Here is a 27,645-nt window from a genome sequence, read left to right as displayed (position 1 = left end):
CTAACTACCTAGTTAGTTGGCTAGCTAGCACAAAATTATAAGTTTGTATTTGTTGAATCAACCCAAAAATGTAACAAATGAATTATATACATACATTGACTTGTTGCTACCAGATCCACTAAACAAAATCATCAGAAAATGTTTATTTCCCATTTATTATCCGTTTAATCTAATGGTCTTACATTTGGCTAGCACAGCAAATAACCAGAGCTAGCATTGTGAAGGTAGACAAAGATCAGCTTACTTTTTAAGCCAGCTAGGTAGATGAATTTATCTCACGACAGCCAACAATATAACTAAACTAAATGTAGCTAGCATACGAGTCCAATGTTTGACGGCCACATTGTTTAGCTACATCAAAGTTAGCTAGCAGCAGTAATTACCCCACTATCGACCTCTCTCTCCCCCTCACTAATCTCTCTCCTAGCTCTTTATCGACTTCCTCCAAAACGCAACTATATTTTAACCAGGTGTACTGCCCACTTAGTTTCAATTAAGAAACATACTGTAGTTTTAATGAACCGCTAGCTTGTGCTAGGCACGTATTATAAACGTCACGTTACGAGACCAAGCTAGTTGTTTGTTTACATGTAGTAAAGTTTATAATACCAATGCTAGCGCTGTCACCTTGTGGTAATGTTGAACTGCATATTAATTACACCAGGATGATGCATTACATGAAGCAAATAAATTGCAACTTTATTTCAACCATGTATTTTGAAATTAAATAAAATGAACCTTAAAATATTCCTTTATGCACACCCTCATGATAGTGACATTTACTAATAATGTCTCTCTACTGAGAAAGCCCTCCTTAAGACTGGGCTTGCACTAATCCATGTCATGATGGCATGTACAGTAGCTGTAGGAGTCAAGTCAGGTATTCTTCAACATGGTTAGCCTCATTAACTGTCTAATGAAAAAAAGCACTGATATTGCCATTATCAATCAGACTTTTCTTGTCTTTCAAGTTATTAGCAAATGATTAACATACACAGGTTATCTCAGATGTATAAGTGAGTTTCCTATATCTAATAGTATAATTTCAAATGGAGAAAAAATCTCAGCAAAATGTAAACAATGTGTGAGGATTTGCTGTTTCAAATGACAAGCCACATGTACAAGTACCCACGAGGCCAATACTAATCCAATCATGTCTGCATTGGGCATGTACTCCATAAATAATCTCACATCCACTGTAACCAAAAGGGTAGAGCACGGATAGTGGAGGCAAGAGAAAAATCAAAGAAAAATCCCCTGGAGAATGACCACTGTGAAGGGTAACTTTTACATGGGCTGCAAAGCAGCTATGTAATGTGTGAGTTCGATCTTTGTGTGGCTGACCTGACCAGGCCAGGACGCAAACCCTAATCAAATTACACTGTAGCTAGCATGCTAACCACTGGAGAAGGAGCACAATGAGTGTAGCAGAATGAAGCAAATCGGTGCAAAGTTGCAGGAGGAGATCCTCCCGCAGCCGAGATGCTTACAGTATTAAAATATAGATACCGTCATGATAGACAGGAGGATACACTACTTCAAGTCCCAAGGGGGATGACATCACATCACATTGGCTACTAGAACTCACATGCAGCTCACCTCCACTACAGTCACAACCCTTTCACCTCCTCCTACGCCAGCGACAGTATAACTCAGCCACCGACTGTGTGTTCAGAGTCAATGTAGCAGAATTAAATACCCACAAAATGTATTCTGTGGGTGCTAGATTGACTCAGTTCACACAGGCTGCTCTGCTGGCTGCTGAGGTTGATGCGGAGGAGGACGAGGTCAGTGAGTGTAGAAGAGGGGTGAGCGTGTATCACATGTGAGCTAGTTGACAGGTGAGTGCTAGGCTCTTTCTCAATTCATCCTTACTCGATTGCTCTCCCAGTCTCTTTCTAAAAACCCATTGGAGAAGGAGGTCAGAGGGGAGGGACTTTGTACCTTCTCCTCTAGTACAGTTGCAATACAATACAGTTGAGGAGATAGGATGCAAATAATCAAGGAAAGACAAAGTGAGAATGCCCTAGTAGCCATGGTGTGGTTATGTCACCCGCCCTGAGACCTATGGTACTGTTATTCTAGCCCAACCAAGATTGTGGTTTTGGTATGGTAATAGACGCTGCTTTGTGGGTATGTAGTGCTGTTGTGGACCGGGGTTGCATCCTAGGTTAGCCATACAGGGATTGTTACAACCACAGCAATGATCAAGGACATCAGCTGCAGCTGCAAATCTGTGCAATATCATCAGACAAAATGAGAGTGAGTGACAACCAAATAAAACAGAAACAGTGAATGTTCAATGACCAAAAAAATCCACTATACTTAATTAAACACTTTATTTCATATCATACAAAGAACGTCTATGTAAATCGTTAGTGGGTTTAGACATTAATCTTACTCCAAAACAAGAGAATATTGAATAGTTCAAATAATAGTGTCTAATACAAATAATAAGCAGGATATCAGGGATGGTCTGGAACAGAAACCTGAATACCCGGTAGCTAGATCGCCATGCATGTTCTAGGTCTATGCATTGTTTCTTTTAAGAGTATTTGTGTATTCCTTACAACCAATTATAACATTAAACCAGTAGTATACAGTATACATCCCATTGGCGATATACCCTTCAGTCTCCCCAGGACTTGGGACTTTCATAGGGTCCTTTAGCCGCAGTCAGGGTTTACCATCTTTCACAGGTCTGTGTATCTGAGGTTAGGAATTATAGAAATTAGACCAGTCATCATAGAATCAGCTCATTAGCAAGTAAGCTTAGCTACCTGACATTACCTAGAATAGATGGTTAACTTGATAAACAACTTACCCGTGTGCTACACATCATCCTGGCGCCGCCACCTCCTGCTGCTGCTAACATTACTATCCATGCACACCGTGATGCTTCTTTGGGAAATCTATCTATAAACTTTAATTTTCCGCAGACGTAAGTTGAGAAAAAAGAAGAAACCCGCATACTGCTCTTGATAGTATCACTGCTCTTTAATAAGCTTTACATATCGGCCTCAACCTCTCTTTCGTATCGTCTGAGATCCCTAAAGATTGGAAAGCTGCCGCGGTCATCCCCCTCTTCAATGGGGGAGACACTAGACGGAAACTGTTACAGACCTATATCTATCCTACCCTGCCTTTCTAAAGTCTTTGAAAGCCAAGTTAACAAACAGATCACCGAACATTTCAAATCCCACTGTACCTTCTCCGCTATGCAATCTGGTTTGCGAGCTGGTCATGGGTGCACCTCAGCCACGCTCAAGGTCCTAAACAATATCATAACTGCCATTGATAAAAGACAATGCTGTGCAGCCGTCTTCATCGACCTGGCCAAGGCTTTCGACTCTGTCAATCACCACATTCTTATCGGAAGACTCAACAGCCTTGGTTTCTCAAATGACTGCCTCGCCTGGTTCACCAACTGCTTCTCAGATAGTTCAGTGTGTCAAAGTTCAGTGTTTCAAATCGGAGAGCCTGATGTCCGAACCTCTGGCAGTCTCTATGGGAATGCCACAGGGTTCAATTCTCGGGGCGACTCTTCTCTCTGTATACATCAATGATGTCGCTCTTGCCGCTGGTCATTCTCTGATCCACCTCTACGCAGACAACACCATTCTGTATACTTCTGGCCCTTCTTTGGACACTGCGTTAACAAACCTCCAGACAAGCTTCAATGCCATAAATCACTCCTTCCGTGGCCTCGAACTGCTCTTAAATGCTAGTAAAACTAAATGCATGCTCTTCAACCGATCGCTGCCCGCACCTGCCCGCCTGTCTAGCATCACTACTCTGGACGGTTCTGACTTAGAATATGTGGACAACTATAAATACCTAGGTGTCTGGTTAGACTGTAAACTCCACTTCCAGACTCACATTAAACATCTCCAATCCAAAATTAAATCTAGAATCCGCTTCCAGTTTTGCAACAAAGCATCCTTCAATCATGCTGCCAAACATACCCTCGTAAAACTAACTATCCTAATGATCCTTGACTACGGCGATGTCATTTACAAAATATCCTCCAACACTCTACTCAGCAAATTGGATGTAGTCTATCACAGTGCTATCCATTTTGTCACCAAAGCCCCATATACTACCCACCACTGCGACCTGTATGCTCTCGTTGGCTGGCCCTCGCTTTATATTCGTCGCCAAACCCACTGGCTCCAGGTCATCTATAAGTCTTTGCTAGGTAAAGCCCCGCCTTATCTCATCTCACTGGTCACCATAGCAGCACCCACCCATAGCACGTGCTCCAGCAGGTATATTTCACCGGTCATCCCCAAAGCCAACTCCTCCTTTTGATGCCTTTCCTTCCAGTTCTCTGCTGCCAATGACTGGAACGAACTACAAAAATAACTGAAGCTGGAGTCTTATATCTCTCTAACTAACTTTAAGTATCAGCTGTCAGAGCAGCTTACTGATCACTCTACCTGTATACAGCCAATCTGTAAATAGCACACCCAACTACCTCATCCCCATATTGTTATTTTTTTTCTCCTTTGCACCCCAGTATCTCTACTTGCACATTCATCTTCTGCACATCTGTCACTCCAGTGTTTAATTGCTAAATTGTAATTATTTCGCCACTATGGCCTATTTATTGCCTTACCTCCCTAATATTACTACATTTGTTCACACTGTATATATATTTGTCTATTGTGTTATGTGTAACTCTGTGTTGTTTGTGTCGCACTGCTTTGCTTCATCTTGGCGAGGTCGCAGTTGTAAATGAGAACTTGTTCTCAACTGGCCTACCTGGTTAAATAAAGGTGAAATATTTTTTTATTTTTTTAAACTCCCTCCCTCCCCTCACCACAGAGGCCCAGTGGGGGTTCTGCCAACAGGTCTCGTCAGGGTGGAAAAATCTGGCTAGACAAAACATCATTAGGAAGGTTGTGTGTATATTCATGCAGCGTAGAGCAGGGCACTGTCCGTCTGTCTGTCTGGCTTGTTTATTTTGATTTCACTCCCACCTCCTTCTCATATGAAAAAATGGCAAATTAGTTTTCCTTTTCAAGCCCAATAGGCCATGCCTTACCTATGTAGCTCATATTGAGTGGCTAGGATTGTGGCAGCCCTTGTGTGGTCTCTGGATGTGTGTGTGTGTGTGTATGTTTGTGTGCACATGCATGCGTGTGTACGTGTGTGTGTGTGATGTGGTGTTTGTGTGTGGTGTAACGAGGCAACACTTGATCTACAAGTAGTTGGAATTGTCTCCTCAAACACACACTGACATGTCACACCATTAAGTGTTTCGTAGGGACATTAGGTCAGGTTAGATATGGATTATTTAATGGACGAATACTGGGGAGGAAGACAAAGTTACACCATTATCGAAAATCAGAGGACAGACTTTATTTGAGTATAGAGTATATCCTGAAATGTTGAAGACAAGTAAAGCCTGAATGGTGTTATTACCAATGTCTATTTTGATGTTAAATCAAAAACTCTCCCTCCCTCTCTCATCCAGAACTCCATCCGCCACAACCTGTCCCTCCACAGTCGTTTTGTTCGTGTGCAGAACGAGGGGACAGGGAAGAGCTCGTGGTGGATGCTGAACCCAGAGGGAGGGAAGAGCGGGAAGTCCCCCCGACGTAGAGCTGCCTCCATGGACAACAACAGCAAGTTTACCAAGAGCAGAGGGCGGGCTGCCAAGAAGAAGGTAGGAAGGAATAGAACAATACATACACTGTCTATCATTAGCTGTATTTCAGCATCTCTACAGTGTTTCTTTGTTAATATGGAAAAGTGAATAGGCTCATTTGTCACAGGCGTCAAAATGAGTAGACCAAGGTGCAGTATGGAATATGTTCATCTTGTGGATTAATGAAAGAATGAACACTTTACAAATTAAACAAAAATGACAGCAGACAGTTCCGTCAGGTACTTACAACTAAATGGAAAACAACTACCCACAAAACCCAAAGGAAAAACAGGCTGCCTAAGTATGGTTCCTAATCAGAGACAACGATAGACAGCTGCCTCTGGTTAGGAACCATACTCGGCCCAACACAAAGAAATACAACACATAGAATGCCCACCCCACACCCTGACCTAACCACATAGAGAAACAAACCCTCTCTCTCAGGTTAGGGCGTGACATCATCACTCAGACCATTATAGGTTAATATGAGGTGCCACAAATTGCTGAAACTAAAACAATCTCTACTTTTAGCTACTGTGCAGAGTTGTTCTGCACATCTGTCAGCCTTGTGTCAGTGGCCTGTCCACCTGTGTACCTTTGTCTACCTGAGCTCACCTCTGTCCCTCTCCCGCCTCCCCAGGTGGCTCTCCAGGACGGGGTAGTTGGGGGTGCAGACAGCCCGGGAGGCTCCCAGTACTCCAAGTGGCTCGGCAGCCCCAACTCCCACAGCCACAGCAACGATGACTTCGAGGCCTGGACTACCTTCCGGACGCGTGCCTCCTCCGACGCCTCCACCCTCTCTGGCCGTCGCTCTCCCTTCCTGGAACAGGACATCGACCTATCAGAGGCCGACGTCCATATGGGCTACCCTGGAGGGGTGGGGCCTAAGATTACCTCCATGGCCACCCTGCCCAGCCTATCAGAAGTGGGCCTGGCCGGCTCCATGGGGGGTCATCATCATGGTCACCACGGAACAGAGAATGTCATGGAGAGTCTCCTTGACAACCTCAACCTGTTGTCCCCCAAGAATCAAGGCCAGCTGGTGGTATGTGGCGGGCCTGGGTCTGGGCCTGACTCCTCCCGGTCCTCCCCCTCCTCCATGCTTCAGAACAGCCCCTATAGCTCCCCCTCCATGAACCCCCAACCCCAACAGCAGGACTACAGGAAGTGCCTCTATGGCCAGGCTGGGCCAGGCATGAACAGCCCGCATCTCTCCCCCATCCCCATGCAGACGCTGCCAGAGAGCAAGCCTCCAGGGTCCTTTGCACCCTTCCGGAGCCATTACAACTGCCCCGCTGGGCTCCTTAAGGAGCTGCTGACCTCTGACGTAGCTGACTCCCATGGCAGGGGTGGGGGTGAGGCCATGCCCACCATGGAGACAGTAGTGTCCCAGTCAGGGAGAGGGCAAGGAGGAGGAGGGCGGATGCTGCCCAACTACAGCAGCCAGGGGCAGGTGGGACAGGTAGGGGGGCACGGAGGGGTGAAAATGATGAGTCCACCTCCTCAGCAACACCCACAACACCCTCAGTCCCACCCTCAAAATCCACACCCTCACCCTCACCTGCAGCCTTTCCACAGCCAGGGCCAGTGCCCTCACCCATCTGGGTCCTCCATGAACGGCTGTGGCCTGATTCCCCTGACCAGCCTCAACCACGCTGGGGGCCCAGCCCATCTAGCCAGCCTCAGGACACACATCCACCAGCTACAGCAGCGGCCCCACAGTGGTGGTGGTCACCCAGTTTCAGGCCATCACAACCACAGTCCCAACCACAGCGGAGCTCCTCCACCCAACTATGGCAGCAGTGCTAATCGTTATGGGAGACCAGGTCCAGGTCACAGCTCTGCTCATCCCCAGTCCCACCATCGCCATCACCACCATCATCATCATCATCAGGAGAGGCTGCCTAGTGATCTAGACGACATGTCCATCGAAAGGTTTGAGTGTGACATGGAGTCTGTTCTTCATGATACGCTGATGGATGGAGACTCGTTGGACTTCAACTTTGACCCCATGGTAACCACCCAGGGGTTTAGTCAGGGGGTTGGGGTGAAGACCACCACACACAGCTGGGTGTCTGGCTAAGACACACACACCTCTCCGACTCAGAGCAGACAGGTTAGTGTATAGAGATACAATATAATAAATACAACAGTGTAAATATAATATAATATATTTACTATTAAATTGTGTCTCAAACCATGTATGGTAAATGTTTTGAAATCCTTTAATACATTAATTATGCAGTTATTGATGGTTTTACATTTTTGATTTTTCAGGTTTTTCACCATTCTCCACTGGCCTCTAAAGAAACCATTGCCCCTCTCCAGAGGACTATCATCAGCCTGTCCCAATTCTGTCACTATCCATTGCAGATATGTAAGGTGGAAGAAATAAGGTGGAAGCTCCATCACTAAACTGTGTTTACATATCTAGACCCTGTAGATTTGCAAAGATCAATGGCTACGGAGGTACTGCGCTGGCTGAGACTGTGAGGGAAAGGCTGGTCTGAAGTTGGTCTTGTAAATATAGCAGCACTTGACTCAGCACAATATCATTCACTTCAACAGTACTTGGAAGAAGCTGGAGACTCTTAAAGCAATGTTTTATTGTGAAAAATGTTTTGTGTTTATTATGTTATTTTAGTTTTTTGGATCTCACATTATGTTTTTGCAAGTGTATATTTATTTTTTTATGTTCAAAATCAGGGCTGGTTTTAGCGCTTCAAAAACAACTGGAACGGAGTCGGTTCTATTTCACATTCAAGTGGGGTCTGTCCCACCCTTCAAGGTGCTTTTCAATAAGGTTGTCAAAAAAAGTTTGACATATTATGGCTGAATAAGATATTATCGATGTAAATATGCTACTATACTTCAAACATACAGTGTATTCGGAAAGTATTCAGACCGCTCAACTTTTTCCACATTTTGTTACGTTACATCCTTATTCTAAAATGGATTAAATTGTTTTCCCCCCTCATCAATCTACACACAACACCCCATAATTGCTAAGCAAAACATTTTTGTAATTGTATAAAATAAAAAACCTGAATGTGACATTTTCATAAGTATTCAGAGCCTTTAGTCATTACTTTGTTGAAGCACCATTAGCAGTGATTACAGCCTGGAGTCTTGTTGTGCTCCCTCTCCAGGTCACCAGGCTGCTCATTATGGCGCACACCTGGCACCATCGTTACGCGCACCTGCGCATCATCAGACTCACCTGGACTCCATCACCTCCCTAATTACCTTCCCTATATATGTCACTCCCTTTGCTTCCTTCCCCAGGTGTTATTGTTTCTGTTTCATGTCTGTGCATTGTTCGTGTTTCTTGTTTTGTATTATGTTTTCATTTATTAATTAAATGATTCACTCCCTTAACTTGCTTCCCGACTCCCAGCGCACACATTAGAACTACAAGCTTAGCACACCTGCATTTGAGGAGTTTCTCCCATTCTTCTCTGCAGATCCTCTCAAGCTGTGTCAGGTTGGATGGGGAGCATCGCTGCACAGCTATTTTCAGGTCTCTCCAGAGATGTTCGATCACATTTAAGTCCGGGTTCTGGCTGGGCCATTCAAGGACATTTGTCCTGAAGCCACTCCTGCGTTGTCTTGGCTGTGTGCTTTGGGTCGTTGTCCTGTTGGAAGTTCAACCTTTGCCCCAGTCTGAGGTCCTGAGCGTTCTGGAGAAGGTTTTCATCAAGGATCTCTCTGTACTTTGCTCAGTTCATCTTTGCCTCGATCCTGACTAGTCTCCCAGTCCCTGCCACTGAAAAACATCCCCACAGCATTATGCTGCCACCACGAGGCTTCACCGTAAGGATGTTCCCAGGTTCCTCCAGACGTGACTCTTGGCATTCAGGCCAAAGAGTTCAATCTTGGTTTCATCTGACCAGAAGATCTTGTTTCTTATGGTCTGAGAGTCCTTTACGTGCCTCTTGGCAAACTCCAAGCGGGCTGTCATGCGTCTTTTACTGAGGAGTGGCTTCCGTCTGGCTACTGTACCATAAAGGCCTGATCGGTGGAGTGCTGTAGAGATGGTTGACCTTCTGGAAGGTTATCCCATCTCCACAGAGGAACTCTCCAGCTCTGTCAGAGGGACCATCGGGTCCTTGTCACCTCCCTGACCAAGACCCTTCTCCCCCGATTGCTCTGTTTGGCCGGGCGGCCAGCTCTAGTAAGAGTCTTGGTGGCCCCAAACTTCTTCCGAGTTTTGAGTCTCATAGCAAAGGGTCTGAATACTAATGTAAATAAGGTATTTATGTTGTTTATTTTTAATACATTTGCTAAAATAAAAATAAAAACTGTTTTCGCTTTGTCCTTATGGGGTATTGTGTGTAGATTGATGAGAAAAGAAATGTATTTAATCCATTTTAGAATAAGGCTGTAACGTAACAACATTTGGAAAAAGTCAAGGGGTCTGAATACTTTCCAAATGCACAGTATATGCTATATGCTGTGTGTATATTTGTGATACAGAATATTCTTACATTTTTTCATATTTCCCTAAAACCAGAAATGTCTTAGTTTCTCTCGGTCTATGCATTAAAAAGCCTTTCAAACTGCCGATATTCTATGTTGAACCATGTACCCAGGAACCAGTCCAGCATAGGAATAGCCATAATCACAGTGATTATATATGAGTGATAGTACATATCAGACTAGTTCAGTGATAGTAGATTCAGTGTATTTCAGTGACAGGACAAATCAGAGAGGTGTAGCAAGGGGTTACTTATCCAACATCTTAGGCTATTCTCACCTCAGCCTTTCATCGGTCTTCCATTCTCTCCCTCTTCAAGTCACTCCTGAGTTACGATTCATCATTCCATCTACTTTTCTCTCATCTAATGAATTTGACAATCAAACTCTCCCTTCCTGGCCTTTCTCTAATCAGCTCACTTCCCAATACACTACTTGTTCTTTCTCCCACTTCTAAAATATCTCCCTCCCACTCTCCTGAATTTTATTTTACTCACCTCTCCTTATGCCTTAATATTCTCTCTCACTGTATCTCTACTCCTTCCTTCTCCCTCTCGCTCTCTCACCCTCTCTCTGTCTGTCTCTCCCTCCCTGTCTGTGGGTGTGAGGGCGCTGTTTGCTTTAAGAGGGCAGTGGTAATTTGAAAGGCTGATAATGGAACCTAGTTTAACTCACGGAACAAAGGATTTGAGCTATTTTCTTCCATATGAGCCCTGCATCTTTGCTTCCCTGTTTATCACGAACCACAACGTGTTACCCAACTAACCTGATGTTTTGGAGTCAGTGTACTTATTCTACAGGTAACTGCCAAAATAATAAAACACAATTAAATGGGGGATACAAAGTAAATTGAAAGCAGGTGCTTCCATACAGTTGTGTTTCCTCAGTTAGTTAAGCAATTAACATCCTTTCATGATGAGGACCATTATTTTGGCTTCCATGGCTATGCCACCATAGGATGACAATGCCCCCATCCACAGGGCACAATTGGTCACTGAATGGTTTGATGAGCATGAAAACAATGTAAACCATATGGCATGGCTGTCTCAGTCACCAGATCTCAACTGAATTGAACACTTATGGGAAATTCTGGAGCGGCACCAGAGACAGCGTTTTCCAGCACCATCAACAAAACACCAAATTATGGAATTTATTATGGAATAATGGTGTCGGATCCCTCCAATAGAGTTCCAGACACTTGTAGAATCTATGCCAAGGTTCATTGAAGGTGTTCTGGCTTGCCCAACAACCTATTGAGAAACTTTATGTTGGTGTTTCCTTTATTCAAGTTTTATTAGTCGCATGTTCCTTCTCGACAATGCAACAACAATAAAAAATAATAATATGTACAGAAAGTAAATTGCTCAGTAGAATAAATTACAATTTTAGCATAAGTATAATACAGGAAGGCACAATTTATAGTCCAATATTTACACGTTTTGGAGAAGGGTTGATTGGGGGGCAAGTGTTTAAACTGTGCAGTATTTATCAATAATAATTAGAAGCTGTTGTGTTATGTGTAGCATGAATGTGTGTGTGAGTGTGTGTGTGTGTTTGTTTGTTGGTGTGTGTGCGAGTGTGCGTGCCCATGTCTGTGTGGGTGAGTGAGTGCATGTGTGCTGAGGTGCGGAGAGTCATTGCAGGTTGTCAGTCCAGTTCAAGTGTTCAGCTGTTTGATGGCTTGTAGATAGAAACTGTCTCTGAGCCTGTTGGAATCAGACCTCATGCTGCAATACTGTCTGCCCAATGGTAAGGAAGTGAACAGCTCGTGGCTGGGGTGTGTGGGGTCCTTGACGATGCTGCAGGCCTTCCTCAGGCACCGTTTCAAGTAGATGTCCTGGATGGGTGGGAGCACGGTCCAGGTGATTTATTTAGGCAGTTCCCTGTATATAGTCTCACATTTTGCTTAAAATAGTTGTTACTATTCTGTTCCTATTAATTTAGAACATTATTTTCCCGAGATGTTGTGCGGTCCTCCCATTACGACCAGTCGGGAAAGCATGACGTTTATTAGGCTACATATGAAATAAGTTATAATGAACTTCACAGGGTGGTGAAAGTGCAAGGTGATGAGCTTGATGTTATTTTCCAATAAATATTGGGGGTCTTATTCTGGAGACATGATCAATGATGCTTGGCTGCCGTTTGGTAATCTCTTCCTTTTGTTTTATTCTGTACAAAGTCCTCATGCACAGCCTTTTATCCACAATAAGTAAATGATGGAAACGTCTCTGTTAATGCACATATAGTTTGTTATGCAGATTTTAGAATATTTGCATGAAAATCAGTTGCCAATTGGATGGAAACCTAGCTAGTGACAGTCACCCAATTAGCATTTTTTTTTTAAAGTTAGTCTAGTCTCCAGCTATCTAAACTTGTAGTAATCATGGTTGAATTCCCGACTGGGTAGCTCCCATTGATTTTGTTAGTCACTCTCCCTCAGAGATCATATTAAAAACTACAAACATTTCTCTCCACCCCATGGCAAAATGTGTAGAATTTCAGCAAAATGTAACTTAGGGCCCCCAAAATGCAAGGGCCAGCTCTGACTGTATGTGTGGGAATGGATGTGGGTACGCAGACCCGCGAGCCACTGCATCCTCTCATTATAAGTTTTTCTTGACCCCACCCCATCAAAATTGCCCATCCCTGATTTAGAATCCAAGTTTGGGAAAGTGAAGGCTTAGATGTTATTTGTTAGTGGACATAGCATTGTAATGTATAGTAATTCCCAGAGTAACCTGTTAGAGTCTACGTCTGCATTCCAAATGGTACCCTATAGGTGCCTTTTGGGACATAACCTTAATCAGCAGTCTCAAATTCCAGGCCCGGGAGCGATATCAGGCCTGCAAGATGAGTTATTGCACACTCACACCTCAACTTTTTACCTCTCAACATCTTGAAGGGATATTTAAAAAAAAAAAAATCATTTTTCTGTCACAGTGCGTAGGGATTGTGTATGGAAAATATGATACATAACTTTTTTTCTTAATTCACAGTATGGATAAGTTGTTGATGCTAGAATAGACTGTTCACAAACCTTACCAGCCATGTGTGTACTGAGTTATATATTTATTCTTTCAATTTCTGTTGTTTCCATTTATTTTTTGCTTATTTCAAAATAATAGCCATTACTAACTTTCAGCATACATGTGACCTCACTGTAAATAATAATACATTAATATGTTGATTGTTTAAAATGAATGAAAAGTTTAAGATAGGGTATGCAGTATCTGCAGAGATCTTATCGTGAGTGACTCCGTCCCAAACAGTACCCTAGTTCCTATATACAGTGCATTTGGAAAGTATTCAGATCCTTTCCCTTTTTCCACATTTTGTTAAATTACAGCCTTATTCTAAAGTGTATAAAATATGTATTTTCTTATCAATCTACACACAATACCCTATAATGACAAAGTGAAAACAGGTTTATAGAAAATGTTGCACATTTATTAAAAATAAAACAGGAATACCTTATTTACGTAAGTATTCAGACCATTTGCTATGAGACTCATAGACTCATAGCAAATTGAGCTTAGGCGCATCCTGTTTCAATTGATCATCCTTAAGATGTTTCTACAACTTGATTGGAGTCCACCTGGGGTAAATTAAATTGATTGGACATGATTTGGAAAGGCACACACCTGTCTATATAAGGTCCCACAGTTGGCAGGGCATGTCAGAGCAAAAACCAAGCCATGAGGTGAAAGGAATTGTCCGTAGAACTCCGAGACAGGATTGTGTTGAGGCACAGATCTGAGGAAGGGTACCAAAAAATGGCTGCAGCATTGAAGGTCGCCAAGAACACATTGTCCTCCATCATTCTTAAATGGAAGAAGTTTTGAACCACCAAGACTCTTCCTAGAGCTGGCCCTCCGGCCAAACTGAGCAATCAGGGGAGAATAGCCTTGCTTAGGGAGGTGACCAAGACCCAATTGTCACTCTGACAGATCTCCAGAGTTCCTCTGTGGAGATGGGAGAACCTTCCAGAAGGACAACCATCTCTGCAGCATTCCACCAATCAGGCCTTTATGGTAGTGGCCAGATGGAAGTCGCTCCTCAGTAAAAGGTACATGACAGCTCGCTTGGAGTTTGCCAAAAGGCACTTGAAGGACTCTGACCATGAGAAACAAGATCTGGTCTGATGAAACCAAGATTGAACTCTTTGGCCTGAATCCCAAGCATCATGTCTGGAGGAAACCTGGCACAATCCCTATGGTGAAGCATGGTTATGGCAGCATCATGCTGTGGGGATGTTTTTCAGTGGCAGGGACTGGGAGACTAGTCAGGATCGAGGGAAAGATGAACGGAGCAAAGTACAGAGAAATTCTTGATGAAAACCTGTTCCAGAGTACTCAGGACCTCAGCCTGGAATGAAGGTTCACCTTCCAACAGGACAACGACCCTAAACACTCAACCAAAACAATGCAGGAGTGGCTTCGGGACAAGCCTCTGAATGTCCTTGAGTGGCCCATGATAGAAACTCCCCAAAAACAGGTGTGCCAAGCTTGTAGCGTCATACCCAAGAAGACTCGAGGCTGTAATCGCTGCCAAAGGTCCTTCAACAAAGTACTGAGTAAAGGGTCTGAACACTTATGTAAATGTGATATTTCATGTTCTGTTTTTTGTTTACATTTTAATTTATTTTTTTCCCCTGTTTTTGCTTTTTCATTTTTGGGAACTGTGTGTAGATTGATGAGGGGGGGAAACGATTTAATCAATTTTAAAATAAGGTTGTAACATAACAAAATGTTGGAAAAGTCAAAGGGTCTGAGTACTTTCCGAATGCACTGTAGTGCACTTTTTTGGGCTAAATTCCATAGGGATTAGGGTGCAATTTGGGATGCAAACACTTTAGTAAATGCCAGCTTTAAGATCATCATCCCTGAGACAATTATATTGTATAAAATATAAACTTTGTTACTATTTTGATTTAAGTGCTGTTTTTTGATTTTGTAACAGACATTGTTACGTAGCTGCTGTTTGTATTTATAAAAAAACAATAACTAAAAGTAGAAATGTTAAAAGGTAGCCTACTGGTTAGAGCGTTGGGCTAGTAACCGAAATGTTGCCAGATCGAATCCCCGAGCTGACAAGGTAAAAATCTGTTGTTCTGCCCCTGAGCAAGGAAGTTAACCCACTGTTCCTAGGCTGTCATTGTAAAAATAATTTGTTCCTAACTGACTTGCCTAGTTAAATAAAAAAATACACAAAAGTTGAATGAATACAAGTAGGACCAATTTTCATTTAAGATGTTGCACTACTAAAGTTTTGTAGTTGCTCAAGTGTTTCATATAATTTGTTTTAATTAAAAGATTTTACAGAAAAATGCTTATCCTCAAACATAAAAAAGTGTTTGGGCCGGTTACATTTCTTAACTTATGTACAGAAAGCAAAATGTATTTTGATATACAGTATGTGTGAAATGCCATGAAAGTATAATATAATTATTCAATGCGATTTGTTTATGCATTACAGATGATCTATATTCAGAATATATATTGTAAGGTAGCTGTTGCTGTTTGTTATATAGAGAATTTACTGTTTTGGTAGTTATGATTTGGAGCGAGGTAGAATTGTTAACAGTTGATATGATTTGTATCATATTTTGACAATGGAAAATATTTTAAGTCAATGGTTATTGTTCAATGTTAATTCTGACCTTAAAATCACTGTTGATGAGTTGGTGTTGACTCTGACTTGAAGTTGTTTCTGGTAAGTGTTCATTACATGTTAATGTTATTGGTAAATGTTTATTCTGCCATGTAAATGTTGTCTGGAATTATTTAGCCTTGGTGTTAAAAAAATACATCCAACCACCCCCCTAGAGTCGATGTCCGAGCCCCCACAGAAATCTAATTAGCATAAAACAAAATCCCCATCAAAATCTGTCTGTCTAAGATGAGATGTGTTTTTTTGCATAGGCTGCATATCAATCCACTGTATCCCTCTATGTCGGCCTTCCACCACAGATGCGGAGCTACAGCGGTGTTTGTCAGACCAGGAGACATCTAGAAAATCGGTATTCTCACGAAAATGTCTAGCATCCGAATGCTTTGGCCTCACAAGACTCGCCCGGTACAAACAATGTATGTGAGTATATACAGTGCATTCGGAAAGTATTCAGACCCCTTGACTTTTGCCACATTTTGTTACGTTACAGCCTTTTTCAAAAATGTATTCAATTGTTTTTTTCCTCATCAATCTACACACAATACCTTACAATGATGAAGCAAAAACGAGTTTTTAAATTTTTTTGCTAATTTATTGTAAAGAAAAACCTGAAATATTTTCAGGTCTCTCCAGAAAGGTTTGATCGGATTCACGGTACCCTTCCCCAGATCTGTGCCTCGACACAATCCTGCTGTCTCAGAGCTCTACAGACAATTCCTTCAATGTCATGGCTTGGTTTTGCTCTGACATGCACTGTCAACTGTGGGACCTTGTATAGACAGGTGTGTGCCTTTCCAAATCATGGCCAGTCAATTTAATTTACCCCAGGTGGACTCCAATCAAGTTGTAGAAACATCTTAAGGATGATCAATTGAAACAGGATGCGCCTAAGCATGTGTCTATGAGTCTCATAGCAAATGGTCTGAATACTTATATAAATAAGGTATTTATGTTTTTTATGCTTTAAACATTTGCAAAATTTTCTAAAAAGCTGTTTTCGCTTTGTCATTATTGGGTATTGTGTGTACATTAATGAGGAAAAAATGTAGTTTAATCAATTTTAGAATAAGTCTGTAACATAACAAAATGTAGAAAAAGGAAAGGGGTCTGAATACTTTCCGAATGCACTGTATGAAATTACTTTAGTGCCAAAAAAGGGGTTAAATATGGGCATTCAAAAAAGTTGTATTTGCTGATCTTTCTTTTAGCTATCAGATATAGGACAGACACTTCAAAATATGCTTCCTTCTGATTTATTTGGGAATAATCTGTTTTGCCATGCATGAATATGTTATTCAATGCATTTATATGGGCTAATAGCAGGAAGGCCAAATTCAATGTTTAATCAAATATTAAAACATTTAAAAAATAATTATTCTTGCAGGGGTCCTACATTTCCAAATCAAATAGCTAAATTATTGTTGGTATGACCATCTTAAAATAATTCCATGTGTTAGCTTAGTAGAAATCCAGCCCCAGGCCTTTAGACATTAGTAGTAATTTCTTTAAATTACAACCCAGACCAGCTAGCTAGACCACAGTGCTTTCTTGGAACCTCTCCTTGAGGGGCAAGTGCCTGACACTATTCTATTTGTGCCATATTTACAACAAAAAAATGCAACAAGTTCAATTTTTGCAAATGTTGGTTGAAGCCATATATGTATATAAATGATCTTACTGAAAATATTTGTAGCTGTCTCTTCATTGTATAGTTGGTGACCGTCTCTCTTTGTAACCCCTATATCAAAGGCCTGATATTAAAAGGCTGTTTTTAACTACTTACTGTACTTTCCACCTTTCTACACCCATCCCCTTAGCCTCTAATCTGCAGTACACTACATTTTTACTGTTATCTTTTCCAGTTATTTGCACAATGTTTATAAACACATACTGTAGCGATAACGGTGCTAGATTAATTTAGATTGTACAGGCTCTTGTGATTTGTTGTAAATCCATGCTGAATGCGTTTTCAGAACTACACCCCCTTGCCAAAAAAACAGGCTTCTGGACAACAGTTGTGGCAAAACTTTGGCCAATTTCCTGCAAGCTCATATTTTCACATGCAAATTCGTTTTGTGACATACTGATGCGGTAAATTTGCGGCAACTTGTAAACTTCTGGGAAACTTGTGGAAAACATTCTGTTTGCTGCAAACTCAGTATGAACATGCAAATTCTATCAGGTTTTTGGTTACTGTGTGTTAAAAAAACATTGAAATGTGTCCACATAAACCAAATCACATAACTTTAAGTGGACGTACTTCAGAGTAAAAAAACATACTAAATGTAGTAAATATACTAAACAACACATCTTCAATGTGCAGCATGGTAATGAAGATAATAGCAAAGACTATATTTCCCAAATTAATTGTTTAATAAAAACAACATTTACACTATAGGGATGATGACATTAGGATGTTTAAAACCTCTTTGGGATAGGGGGTGGTATTTCGACATCTGGATGAAAAGCATGGCCAAAGTAAACTGCCTGCTACTCAGGCCCAGAAGCTAGGATATGCATATAATTGGTAGATTTGGATAGAAAACACTCTAACGTTTCTAAAACTGTTAAAATATTGTCTGTGAGTATAACAGAACTTATTTGGCAGGCGAAATCCTGAGGACAAACCATCCAGGATTGTTTTTTTTTTGGAGTTGACTGAGCTTTCTATGGGGAACTAGATTTGTGAGGCACTTGGTTGTAGTTCCTATGGCTTCCACTAGATGTCAACAGTCTTTAGAAATTGGTTGATGTTTTTCCTTTGAGAAATGAAGAAGTACAGCTACTCAGAATGAGAGTCAAGCCAAGTGTACTTTTTTGTTTGGTGCGTGCGACCTGGACCTCGCTCCACTTTCATTTTATCCGCTATTGAACACAGTATATTCCGTCTTAAATTATATTGATTATTTACGTTTTAGGATACCTAAGGATTGATTAGGAAAGTTGTTTGAAATGTTTGGACAAAGTTTACAGGTAACTTATTATATAATTTGTCGTCATAATGGGCGAGTTGGAACCGGTGTTTTTCTGAATCAAACGCGCCAAATAAATGGACATTTTGGGGATATAAAAAAGGAGTTTATCGAACAAAAGGACCATATGTGATGTTTCTGGGACATATTGGAGTGCCAACAGAAGAAGATCTTCAAAGGTAAGGCATGAATTATATCGTTATTTCTGACTTTTGTGTCGCACCTGCTTGGTTGAAATATGATTTTCATGTGTTTGTATGGTGGGGTGCTGTCCTCAGATAATCGCATGGTTTGCTTTCGCCGTAAAGCCTTTTTGAAATCGGACACGGTGGCTGGATTAACAAGAAGTTAAGCTTTGTTTTGACATATTGCATGTGTATTTTCAAGAATGTTAAATATTTCAAATAATTTAATTTGAATTTCGCGCTCCGCTAGCGGAACATCTAGCCGTAACAGGTTTTAAAGGGCAACTACATAATTATTTACATGAGCCAAGTGATAACTGAACAATAGATTAACCAATGGAAGTTTAAAAGATAATTTAAAAAATGCAATAAATGTAATAAAAACAGAAACTTTTGAGTGAACTTTGGAGATTGCGGCCCTGTGGAAGTCCTTCGTTCAAAGCTTATTGAATGCAGACACTTAAACAATCAGAAAACAAAATAAAATTAGGATACAGAAAACAATTTATATTTTGGCATCTTAAAAGATACAAATTGAGCTATGTCTAATATGGCAATTCATATAATTTTTCAAAAATGAATTATTGTTACTCTAAAAAATGCTGGGTTAAAAATAACCAATTTGGGTATTTTGACAACCCAGCGCTGGGTCAATATTGGTCCAAAAATATTGACGGCCGACACGTCCCTAGTGTCCTACGTGTCAAAGAAAGGCAAAAATGTGGTACTCATGAGTATGCTGCATAGGGATGGGAGAATCTGTGGCCAGGAACATCAAAAAACAGAAATCATAATGGATTACAATGCCACAAATGGAGGGTGGACAATTTAGAGACTGGCTACAGCTGCAAAAGAAGAACCCTCTGCTGGCCACTTGTGATATTCTTCAACATCTTGGACATCTCGGTGTACAGCCCGTTTGTCGTCTGGCTGTTGTTGAACCCAGATTGGAACAGAGGGAAGCTCCAGTGGAGACGGCTCTTTCTCGAAGAGCTGGTAAGACCTAAAATCCAGAGAGGACCCCAGCTTCTGCAGCCATCGTGTGGAGGATTCAGGAGGAGGATGCTGGTGTGTAGGCTGGCCTTCATTTATTTTCAATGGGATTCATTTATCATTTCCATAAAATACTGTGTCAAATGTGTCCTTCCAATTTGTTCAGTTCAAAGCAATAAACATCAATAGTGATGAAAACCTTTTTTCATTTATATTTGTTCAAGAAAAACATATTCCACCCATATCTTGATTTTAATATATATATTTTTTACAAAAATCCCATTTTATAAAAAAAATAACAAATCGCGCTTATATTGATAAATGTGATCTAGCAGAAGTAAATGGCAAATATGAACCATGTATGCTGTCTATATTGCTTGTAAATGATAAGTCAACATCAAATAAAAAAAATCAAAGTTTATTTGTCACGTGTGCCGAGTACAACAGGTAGGCCTGATCACCGACAACGATGAGACGGCCTATAGGGTGGAGGTCAGAGCACCACACTGCCAGGAAAACAACCTCTCCCTCAATATGAGCAAGACTAAGGAGCTGGTCATTGACTACAGCAAAAGGCGGGCCGAACTGGCCCCCATGAACATCGACGGGGCTGTAGTGGAGCGGGTCGAGAGTTTCAAGTTCCTTGGTGTCCCCATCACCAACAAATTATCATGGACCAAACATACCAAGACAGTCGTGAAGAGGGCACGAGAAAACCTTTTCCCCCTCAGGAGACTGAAAAGATTTGGCATGTGTCCCCAGATCCTCAAAAGGTTCTACAGCTGCACCATCAAGAGCATTCTGACCGGTCGCATCACCGCCTGGTATGGCTACTGCTCGGCATCTGACCGTATTTTTATTTTTTTACAAACAAAAACATGCATTGACAAAAACAATTGACAAGCTAACATATCTACAAACATTAATGACATCACACTTGATCAGATCCACATGTTCCCACCATATCCACACCCAATGCTGTTTCTAATGCTTGTGAGACTCTGCCACATATGACTCAAATGTGTCATGTTTAAGTCAGACAAACAATTACTTTTGCATTGCAGTTAATCACTAGCCTGGCTAACACCTAACTCTTGAAATCGTCCTGACTTCAGCATCTGGAATGGCTCTTTGATGTTGTCGGCACAATGCGTTGATAATGAAGGGGGCTGTGCTTTTACTGGTTGGCTTTCCTCTGTCTTTCTCACGCAAACACCCAGAGCCACACACAGCCCCCGAGTGACGCCCAATTCAATTACAATGGTTGGATTTTCAAATTCAAACAATGGAGGTCTCAACCCAGAAGAAATAAAAAAAAAACTTTTGAGAGAACCAATCAAACCCCGTAGCACAATTTATTAGCGAATATTACATTAACAAACATCCCCTTTTCCAGACCAGTGTGGTCACAACTCTCCCTGCGCTGTGAGTCACGTCAGCCAGGCTAGTTAATCACAGCAAACAGAATCAAATTCAGTCTCATGTTTTTTGCCTGGAGTATACAGCAGATGTGGACTGTCTGGTCCACTGAGCTCTCTGGATCGCAGCCAGATGTTGTTCAGCCACTTGATCATCTGGGCTGCTCTCTCACATTTGACTCTTTTGGGAGCACAAAGTACTCAATGAATTATAAATCCCTTTAAACAACCAATTTTCTAAATACAAAACTAATCTTTCAACATGTACCTGGCAAGACCCAGCTACTGCTCAAGCTTGGTGTGTCCACAGTCCTATGTTTTCATGTGTGTCCCAAGAACCTCCCCTCGTGTATAAAAAAGGTGGTATTTACAGAATACGCACTGCGTGTAAGGCTATGTTCTTCTTAAATTTCAGGCTACAGTTGTGCAAAAGAAAGTGTGCTTTTGCACCTTGCTGGCTCTGGGATTCGAACCAGTGACATATTAGTTACCGGCCGAATGCTCTTAACCGCCTGGCTTAACCTGTAGTGGGGAGTTAAGGGATAGTTTCACCCACATTTCTAAATTAAATACTTTGAGGGAAGGGTTGATAAGCCAGGTCAAATGGTTGAACAAAGGCAAGGGAGTGAGGAAAGAGCTACATTTATAGGTGTGGCAGTAGCGTCGAGGTTAGAAAGGCAGGCCGATTTTAGAACGCCAGAGCTGCCTGCGGGGAAATCTGCAGGGAGTGATCTGTCAGCCAGGGGGTTACCATCTACAATATCTCTATACTACCTACTGATGTTGAGGAAGTGCCCATGAGCTACTCCAAGCCTGTAATGTGTCAGGTTGGAATCAAAGAGGCAAGGTTCCACTCATTCAGTATATGTTTACAAAGCTGTCCATTCATTGGTCTTGACCTCTGCATTTGTTACAGAAATGATGAAATGTTAGAAACATAGCTAGCTAAACTAACGTGACTACATCCAATTTGAGATAAACTAACATTAGCTAGCTAACAGAATTTGCATCCATCCTCCTCAACTTCACAAGTCCGACTAAAGCTGCCACTGTCAGCATCCATTGACAACCAGTACAGTAACGCTAGCTAACTCAATCACCATGCAAGCATGAGATAAGCCTGCTAAATAGCTTTTAAATTAAACCGGATGGAGAATAAGTAAAATCTAGCTATGGTAATTTAGCTAGTTAGCCAGCTAACTTAACTAGCTAATGTAACTAACGAGTGAAACAGTGTCCGAGACAGTCCAGAAGTGTCAGACTAAGCTAGCTAAAGTAGCTAGCCAGCTAAATTTATCTAGCTACTCTTACAGACATAGGTAGCTAGCTAGCCAAACGCTGACAAAAAAAACCTACATTTAGTTACAACACTTCAGTAAACTTGCGTTGAGAGCATGGTCGCGAGGCTAACGTTACCACAGCCAGAGATGTTAGAACAGAAAATGGCTAGCTAGCTAACGTTCATTCGCTAACTATCTAATGCTCAAGCTAACGTTAACTACCTACCTAATTACGATAGGACAACACATTTAACCTGAATGACCATCAAATGTATAATTCGTTACTTTTGTTACTTAGCGTTTTCAGTCAGCCAAAATACCCGTAGTCTGTCGAAACAGTCAGTCACACTAACTATAACTAGAATACGTGCAAGTATTCTGGTGGACTTCACGTGCTGATGGTGGGAGAATTATCCCACTGGCTGGGTCAAATATCCATAACCCAACCTTAATAACCCAGCACCAACAACCCAACCTTGCTATACAGTATTTACAGTAAACAACCAAACTACTGACCCAATGCCTGCAACCCAGAAATTGGGTCATACACTCTAAAGAAATGTGGGTTGTTTGTAACTTACATTTGAAAGCCATGCATCCAAGAAGCCTTGACCTGTCTGGTGCACACATATTTCTCTGTCCTCAGTTTGATTGAAACCTCAATCTGTATTTTTGCCTAACTGATTGCTTCTAGAAGAGAGAAGGAACAACATGATCAAGATGAACTAGCTACTAGTTTAAAGCAATGCAAGCTCGAATTGTTACAAAGCATGAATGTATGGGCTACATGTATGAGAATAATACCTGCATTTACTTACCCTATCAATCTTGAAGACGATATAACACATTTTTTGAGTGATAAATTAGTGTGAGTTCACCACAAACATATTTCCTGGGTGTCTTGTTTTGTACGCTTTGTACAAATAATAAAACGCAGAACTACAGGATGTTTCTTAACATAACTCTTTATTAACTAGCTACAACTACATGTTCGCCTATCTCCAACCACGATCAACTGACTATGCCCTAACCGTCTGGGTGGTCTTAACCAATCACTGCACAGTAGGATACGGCGGTAAAATGCATCCAATTATAATTCAGTATGTATTCACATATGAATATTACATCCCCCTTCTTTTAAAACAAAATACAAATGTTTACATATTCTAAGCTTTTCTTTTTAATACATGCTCTGTAGTTTGAACTCAAGGTAAGTAACCATTTATATTGCATAACACACCAACTGAATCAACATAGACTCTAAAACAATGATCCAACATACTGTTACTTTTAGAACAAGGGATTCTCAGCAACTCAGCTTTCACTGTAGAAATGACATCTTAACATTTCAAACAAATACAATACCAAAGCATTTCAAGTGAACTTTCAATAACAAGTTTACAGTCTGGAACTCTTTTAGGGCAGCGATCCGCCTACACCCTTTGACATTTCACAGGTCGAGGACAGCTCTGGGCTTGACCTCTCTTCCTGACCTTGTGCGATATGATGTTGAGCATGCTTCTGTGTCAGTCAACAGCTCTTGTGGTGTTGCAGGTAAGTATGGTGTATGTTGTGCTGTGTGTGTGTTTAGTCCATCACGTTCTCTTTCAGGGGAACAGTTCATCTCATCAGTGTGTTGTTCTTTTGTGTTCAGTAAGTGACGACGATTGCGGCGGTACACTGCTCCTTCTGCTGTGCGGACGTAATATGAACGTTCAGTGTCAGCTGGCTGGATGACGACTGCTGGTTTCCAGAGGCCATGCTCCTGGATTCTAACTGACTCTCCGTCGATCAGTGGTGGCAGTGGTATAGCTGACCTGTTGTAGTATCGCTTTTGTTGTTGTTGTCTCTGTGCACGTTTTCCATGCATTTCATTGTAGCTGACGACCTCAGGTTGCAGCTGCTGGTTGGTGCTGGGAAGGGTTGAGCGAAGTCTGCGGCTCATCAACAGCTGGGCTGGTGATTTGAAGTTGTCAACTGGAGTGTTGCGGTATTCAAGGAGACTGAGGTAGGGGTCTCTCTTGTCTGCTTTTGCTTTGTCCATGAGTGATTTAGCAATCTGCACAGATATTTCAGCAAGGCCATTACTTTGAGGGTAATGTGGGCTTGTGGTGACATGTGTGAACTCCCATGCTTTTGTGAAGGATTCAAACTCATTTGATTTGTAACAGGGCCCATTGTCAGATATTAAAGTCTCTACAATGCCATGCCTGGCAAAGGCTGCTTTTAGCTTGTGTATCACAGCTGCAGATGTGGTGCTGTGAAGCTTGTCGAGTTCGAAGTATCTGCTGTAGTAGTCCACTGTTACGATGTAGTCCTCGTTGTTCCAGGTGAACAGATAGGTTGCCACGACCTGCCAGGGTCGGTCTGGGATACAGTGAGGTAACATTGGCTCTTTGGTGTTTGAGGGGCGTCTTTCAAGACAGATGGTGCATCTACCAACAATGTCCTCTATTTGTTTGCACATTCCAGGCCAAAACATAATGTCCCGTGCTCTCTGTTTGCACTTTTCCATGCCCATGTGTCCAGCATGGATCTTTGTCAAAATCTCTTCCCTGAGACTGGTAGGAATAATGATTTTCTCTCCTTTGAAAATGATTCCGTTGATCTGTGATAGTTCATCACGATGGTTCCAGAATTCTGAGACGCTCTGAGGGCATTTTCTCCTCTCCTCAGGCCATCCATCCTGTATGACTTCCCTCAGCTGTGTGAGTTGAGAGTCCTTTCCTGTTTCTGCTTGGATCTCCTTCAGTTTTGTGTCACTAACTGGTAAGTTGCTGTACACAGTGTGTACTTGCATGTCCATGCCTTCACTGAGGCTGCTGTCCTTGTAGGTAAGAAACTTCCTGGAGAGTGTGTCTGCGACAGGGATGTCTTTGCCTGGACGGTGAGTGATTGTGAAGTCGTATTTTTGTAGTTGAAGGATCATTCTCTGTAGCCTTGGCGGGGCTGCAGCTAGTGGTTTCCTCATGATTGACTCAAGGGGCTTGTGGTCGGATTCCACAATGACTTGTCGTCCATATACGTACTGATGGAAACGTTTACATCCGAATAGAATGACATAGAGCTCCTTTTCAATTTGAGCGTAGTTGATTTCACAGTCTGTGAGAGATTTGGAAGCGTAGCCGATGGGCTTTCCTTCTTGCAGTAGCACTGCACCTAGTCCATACTTCGACGTGTCCACTTGGAGTCTGAGCTCTTTGTTGGGGTCGTAGTAGGCAAGGATTGGTCCTGGTTCTCTCGTGATCAAGTCTTTCACATTCTGGAAAGCAATGTCGTGTTGCTTGTCCCAAAGAAACTCACTGGACTGCTTTAGCAGTTGACGCAGGGGTGCATTAGCATTGGAGAGGCTGGGTGCGAACTTGGATAAGTAGTTGACCATGCCAAGCACTGTTTCCAGCTCTGCACGGTTTTTTGGTGGCTCCATTTCTTTTATGGCTGAGATCTTCCGTGGATCTGGCTTGATTCCATTTGCTGTGAGAAGATGTCCGAAGTAGCTGACCTCTGTAGCGCCGACTGTGCTCTTCTCTGGGTTGAGCCGGACTCCTCTCTCGCGGGATCTTTGCAGCATCGCGCGGAGGTTTCGGTCGTGCTCCTCTTTGGTTCGACCATAGACAAGGATGTCATCCACAATTGCCACAACTCCGTCGAGGCCTTCGTACACTTCGTCGATCTTTCGCTGAAACTCGTCTTGGGCTGAGATAATCCCAAAAGGCAGGCGACGGAACCTGTAGCGTCCAAATGGTGTGTTGAATGTTGTGAGCTTAGATGACTCTTCTGTGAGCTTGATAGCCCAGTAGCCTGATCTAGCGTCCATGACACTGAAGTAGTGTGCTCCCGCTAGCTTGTGTGTGATGCCATCTAGCGTCGGTAAAGGGTAATGGGGCCGTTTGATAGCCTTGTTCAAGTCTCTTGGGTCGAGGCATACTCGGAGCTTGCCTGTGCGTGGTTTCTCCACCACCACTAACGCGTTTACCCAGTCGGTCGGTTCTGTAACCTTGGTGACTATGTCAGATTGTTCCATGCTCTCCAACTCTTTCTTCAGACGGGCACGGAGAGCAAGGGGAATCTTTCTCGGGGGGTAGACCACAGGGGTTGCGTCTGGGTCAAGGTGAATGGTACATTCTCCTGGGAATAATCCTATTCCTGTAAAGACATCAGCAAACTCCTCCAGTACATTTCCTGTCTCTACTGGTGCTGTTACTGATAAAACTAGCTTGATGAGGTCCATGTCTAAACATGCTTTAAGACCTAGCACTGCAGGTGCTCTAGTGTCAACAATGTAAAAGTCCAACATCATGTCACTTTCCTTGTATTTGCATTTGAAAGTGCATGTGCCTTTTACTGGGAGCTGTTCATCACCACCATAACCAGTCAGTCTGCGCATGGTGGGCTGTAGCTCGCACTCAGATGTCAAGCTGCGGTACTTATTCAGAGGAATAATGTTTACTTGTGCACCAGTGTCTAGTTTGAACTTTAGCTTTGTGCCTTGTGTTCCTATCTCAATGTCAGCAAAGGCTTGCTCTGTCTCTGATATGTGACTTTTTTGTGTCACTGAATCAATAAACAGTTCATCATCATTTGACTCTTTGATTGACATTTCATCTTCACTCACTGTGTGTACTGTTTTTCCACGGTAAGCTCTGCACACTTTTGCAAAGTGATTCCATTTACCACATTTAGTACACTGTTTGCCTTTAGCTGGGCAATTTCCTTGTTCGCCATGCACTTTGTATCCACAATATCCACATGTTTTGGGGCGTTTTGAGTCTGTGTCGCTCTGTTTTGGAGTTATGTCTCTCTCCGTTCTGAAACGCGCTCTCTGGGCACCGGAGGTGTGCTTTGATGTCTGCCTGACTGCGTGCACTGCTTGTTCACGTGATGCGCTCGTGCTGCGGCGCGAAATGGTTTTCATCTGAGCCTGTGCTTGCTCGTGAGATCTGGCTATGTCGATAGCTTTGTCCAGCGTTAGCTCAGACCCAACATTCAAAAGTT

The 27,645-nt window shown here is 42.2% G+C and overlaps 1 protein-coding gene across 1 annotated transcript in view; it reads left to right on the top strand.

Moving 5' to 3' along the window:
- Positions 1-8,469, top strand: part of LOC115197216 (forkhead box protein O1-A) — a 70,818-nt gene extending 62,349 nt beyond the window's left edge. Inside the window, exons 2-4 of the mRNA XM_029758542.1 lie at positions 5,480-5,671; positions 6,294-7,769; positions 7,931-8,469. Of these exons, the coding sequence (XP_029614402.1) occupies positions 5,480-5,671; positions 6,294-7,736 (1,635 nt within the window). The 3' untranslated portion in view covers positions 7,737-7,769; positions 7,931-8,469. The remainder of the gene's footprint in view (positions 1-5,479; positions 5,672-6,293; positions 7,770-7,930) is intronic.
- Positions 8,470-27,645: the final 19,176 nt, after the last annotated feature.

Source organism: Salmo trutta, chromosome 7 (genome assembly GCF_901001165.1).
Source record: "Salmo trutta chromosome 7, fSalTru1.1, whole genome shotgun sequence".
Taxonomy (NCBI): Eukaryota; Metazoa; Chordata; class Actinopteri; order Salmoniformes; family Salmonidae; genus Salmo; species Salmo trutta.
The sequence above is the reverse complement of the archived record's forward strand: the minus strand, read 5'-3'. Positions and strand labels throughout refer to the sequence as shown.